The 4,354-nt window shown below is 50.2% G+C and overlaps 1 protein-coding gene across 1 annotated transcript in view; it reads right to left on the minus strand.

Annotated features, from left to right (window-relative positions):
- Positions 1-4,354, minus strand: part of DOPEY2 (dopey family member 2) — a 125,480-nt gene that overhangs the window by 59,527 nt on the left and 61,599 nt on the right. Inside the window, exon 14 of the mRNA XM_010834844.1 lies at positions 2,340-2,611. Coding sequence (XP_010833146.1) covers positions 2,340-2,611 — 272 coding nt within the window. The remainder of the gene's footprint in view (positions 1-2,339; positions 2,612-4,354) is intronic.

A 4,354-nucleotide genomic window follows, 5' to 3' on the forward strand; every position in this document is an offset into this window, starting at 1 on the left:
CTCCACATTCCCAATGCAGGGGGACCCCAGGTTTGATCCGTGGTTAGGGAAGTAGATCCTACATGCTGCAACTAAGACCTGGCAGAGCCAAATAAATTAAAAAAAAAAAGGCAGGGGGACAGAACCAAGCTGGAGATGGCTTCAGCTACATGACTTGCTTGAGGAGGGTTCAACCCAATAGGTGAAAAGCCAGGCCACTTCAAAAGCTGTTCAGAGGACGGGCTATCAAGACCTCAAAGGAGAGTTTACTTCCAGCACTTTATATAAAGCATCAAGAATCTCTCCTCCTCAGGGTCTCTGGGTATGCAGGGCATCTGGAGCCCCTCCTACCCTCAAGGGAAATGGGTTCCCCCTACAGGCCCTGGTGAGTGGTCCTATCCCTGTCTACACTGCACGACCACTCCGTCCTGGCCTGGGTCTCTGCTGTGGTTGACTGGACAGCAGAAGCCACCTGACCCAGGCGTGCTCCACTGACTGCCCATTTAAGAGCCTTGACAGGCGAGCTCAGAACTGTGAAAAAGAGACGCCAGTGTCATTAGCTCTGACAACCAAGCTTGAGGGTCCTGAGGCTGACTGAAGGTCGAGTGACAAGCAGGTTAGGTCCTGGCTGGCAGGGAGACATGGAGAGGAAGCAGCCTTGGGCTCTGACAGCTCCCCAGGTGAGACCTGTGAGAGCCAGCGGCATTCCACTCCCAACCCTGGCCCTCCACAGGCTCCATCTTTATAATAAACCTCAGTTTGTTGTTTTTTTTTTTTCATGAGCTAGCTGGAATAGCTTTCAGCTTCTTGCAGTTGACTGGGCCCTATAATACCTTATTTTCTTACTCTGTCCCCAAGAAAGATGGACAACACCTGCTCACCATCTTCAGCAACAATCTTTCTCACATTTGACAAATACTAAGCTTTTCTAAGAGGAAGAGATGGTTGGAGAGCATCACCGACTCAATGGACATGAATTAGAACAAGCTCTTAGCAGAGACATTGCTTTGTCAACAAAAGTCCGTCTAGTCAAGGCTACGGTTTTTCCAGTAGTCATGTATGGATGCGAGAGCTAGACTATAAAGAAAGCTGAGCACTGAAGAACTGATGCTTTTGAACTGTGGTGTTGGAGAAGACTCTTGAGAGTCCCTTGGACTGCAAGGAGATCCAACCAGTCCATCCTAAAGGAGATCAGTCCTGAATGTTCATTGGAAGAACTGTGTTGAAGCTGAAACTCCAATACTTTGGCCACCTGATATGAAGAGCTGACTCATTTGAAAAGACCCTGATGCTGAGAAAGACTGAAGGCAGGAGGAGAAGGGGACGACAGAGGGTGAGATGGTGGGAGGGCACCACCAACTCAATGGACATCAACTCTGGGAGTGAACTCCAGGAGTCGGTGATGGACAGGGAGGCCTGGTGTGCTGCAGTCCATGGGGTTGCAGAGTCAGACATGACTGAGAAACTGAAGTCTTTCTTGAGGCTGCTGCTGCTGCTGCTAAGTCACTTCAGTCGTGTTCGACTCTGTGTGACCCCATAGACGGCAGCCCACCAGGCTCCCCCGTCCCTGGGATTCTCCAGGCAAGAACACTGGAGTGGGTTGCCATTTCCTTCTTCAATGCATGAAAGTGAAAAGTGAAAGTGAAGTCGCTCAGTCGTGTCTGACTCTTGGCGACCCCATGGACTGCAGCCTACCAGGCCCCTCCACCCATGGGATTTTCCAGGCAAAAGTGCTGGAGTGGGGTGCCATTGCCTTCTCCGTCCTTGAGGCTAAATAACCTCAAAGCCTCAAATCTCACAAAGTGGGACAAAGTTTCTCTTTCTGTGTATTTGGGTAAGTTAACAATTCTTACTTATGGAGTCCAGTCAGCCTAACGCTGAACACAAATATTACTGAACACTTGCTGTGGGGCCAGAAACTGCCAGGAGCTAGGGTTAGAGACAGACAAAGCAGGCCCAGGTCTCCAGCCACCCTCTCTGGCTGCTACCCAAGGCACAATACTCTTTGTCACCACCACCAAAACCCTAGGCCTTCCCAGGTGGCACAGTGGTAAAGAGTCCGCCTGTCAATGCTGGAGACGCAAGACACATAGTTTTGATCGCTGGGTTGGGAAGATCCCCTAGAGAAGGAAATGGCAACCCCCTCCAGTATTCTTGCCTAGAGAATTCCATGGACAGAGGAGCCTGGGTGGGTTACAGACCATGGGATTGGCAAAGAGTTGGACACGACTGAGCAAGTGACTGCATACACACACACACATCCACCCACCCCAACCCCAAAACCTCAGGGACAGCTTCAAAGAAAGAGTCTGGGAAGAAGGTCTCAGGGTCCCAGCTTTCCTCTTCCTGGTGGGAAATACCTGATAGAAGTCCGTTTTCTCTGCAATGACTTTCAGTATTCCTGGAGCGATGGGAGGAACCGTCACCATCTGCAGCTTGCCGAAAAATGGGTTGTGTCCGGAGCTTTTATAGCGTTTCATCTTGTCTTCAATGACGAGGGCAAGGGACTGGGAGTGGTTGATCACTTCGAGTAGGGTGGAGACGGCCACATTCTGGAGGTAGCAGTCAGTCACACAGCAGCAGATGGTCATCAGGGACTTCAGCCAAGGTGGAAAACTGGAATCGCCAGCTCCTGAAAGGAAGCCAATCAGAGGATGGAGACACACAAAAACCTCTCGAGACTGGCTCACCAGCCTGCGGACTCTAAGACCTTCAGGTCCGGGAGGCCACCTGCACAGCAGTGTGATCACCTTCTGGTGGTGACACGCTCCACTGTCCCCATTCAGGGCCGGGGGACCGATGAGACCAAAGTCATGTGCTAACAGACTGTTCAAGTTCTGCAAATGTCACTCTTGGGGTTTTGAGATGATTCAAAACACGTTTCTCTTGTTTAAAAAAATTTTGTAAATGGGACTTTCTCTGTGGTCCAGTGGTTAAGGATCTGCCTGCCAGGGCAGGGGACATGGGTTGAATCCCTGGTCTGGGAAGATCCCACACGCCTCGAGGCAACTAAACCTGTATGTACCCTACAACGACTGAAGGCTTCACGCCCTAGAGCCTGTGCTCTGCAACAAGAGAAACCACCGCAATGAGAAGCCTGCTCGCCGCAACTAGAGGGTAGCCCCTACTCGCTGCAACTAGAGAAACCCGTCTCGAGGCAATGAAGGGCCCATGCACCACAACAAACACCCGGTACAGCCACACACACACCCACAAAGTAAACACAGTAAAATCTGAATTGAAATACTTGTAAAATTTACATATAGTAAAGGTTACATTTGTTGGTGCAGAGCTCAAAACGTGTTTTCAAAGTTCTCTTGGTGGTAGGGCACATGGCATTAGCTTTACAAGAGGCTAAAATTATACCAAAGATATCAATGCTAAATGCATTTCTTCCAAGTATACTGTCATCTGCAGCTTGGGAGTCAAAAGACACATTACATGGGACGTTTAACAAAGGTGATGATGAGAGGGGAAATCTTCGCCCTCAGCTCCTACCAACTTGATCACTCTTCTCTTATACCTTCCCCTTGATCCTTTTTTCTTTAAAGTGTTCACTGCCTGCAATAGATTTAATTGCATGTGCCTGAAATTCACATGTGAACGCCCCAAGCCCCCAGGGTAACAGTATTTGGGGCGGGGGGGTGCCTATGGGAGTGACTGGGTCTAGATGAGGTCCTGAGGGGTGGCCGACATGATGGGATTGGAGCCCTTATTAGAAGACACCAGAGAGACCCCCTACACACCCCACACACGTCCCGGGATGTGAACACATGGCGAGAAGGTGGCAGTCTGTAACGCAGGGAAGAGCTCTCACCAGACGCTGACTATGCTGGCACCCTGATCGCAAACTTCTGGACCCAGAACTGTGAGAAAATACATTTCTGTGGTTTAAGCGCCCCCGCCAGCCTATGGTATTTTGTTATGGCAGCCCGGGCTTAACATGCTGCCAGTAACAGTTTGAACTGCGCCCCCATAGAAATTCTTATGTTGAAGTTTATAAACCTGCAGGGCCTCAGAATGACCCTCTTGGGAAATTGGTCGCAGATGTATTAGTTAAAATGAGGGCCTGGTAGAGAAGAGTGGGTGGGCCTCTAATCCAATATAACGGGTGCCCTGAGTGCATGCATGATCAGTCTCTTCAGTCGTGTCCAACTCTTTGCAACTCTATGGACTGCAGTCTGCCAGGCTCCTCTGTCAATGGGATTCTCCAGGCAAGAAGACTAGAGTGGCCAGCCATATGCTTCTCCAGGGGATCTTTCCGACCCAGGGATTGAACCCGCGTTTCTTATTGTCTCCTGTATTGGCAGGGGGGGGCTTTACCACTAGCACCACCTGGGAAGTCCAGTGGGTACCTTACCGAAGGGAAATTTCA

This window comes from Bison bison, unplaced genomic scaffold (genome assembly GCF_000754665.1).
Source record: "Bison bison bison isolate TAMUID 2011002044 unplaced genomic scaffold, Bison_UMD1.0 scf7180017864037, whole genome shotgun sequence".
In the NCBI taxonomy this organism is placed as follows: Eukaryota; Metazoa; Chordata; class Mammalia; order Artiodactyla; family Bovidae; genus Bison; species Bison bison.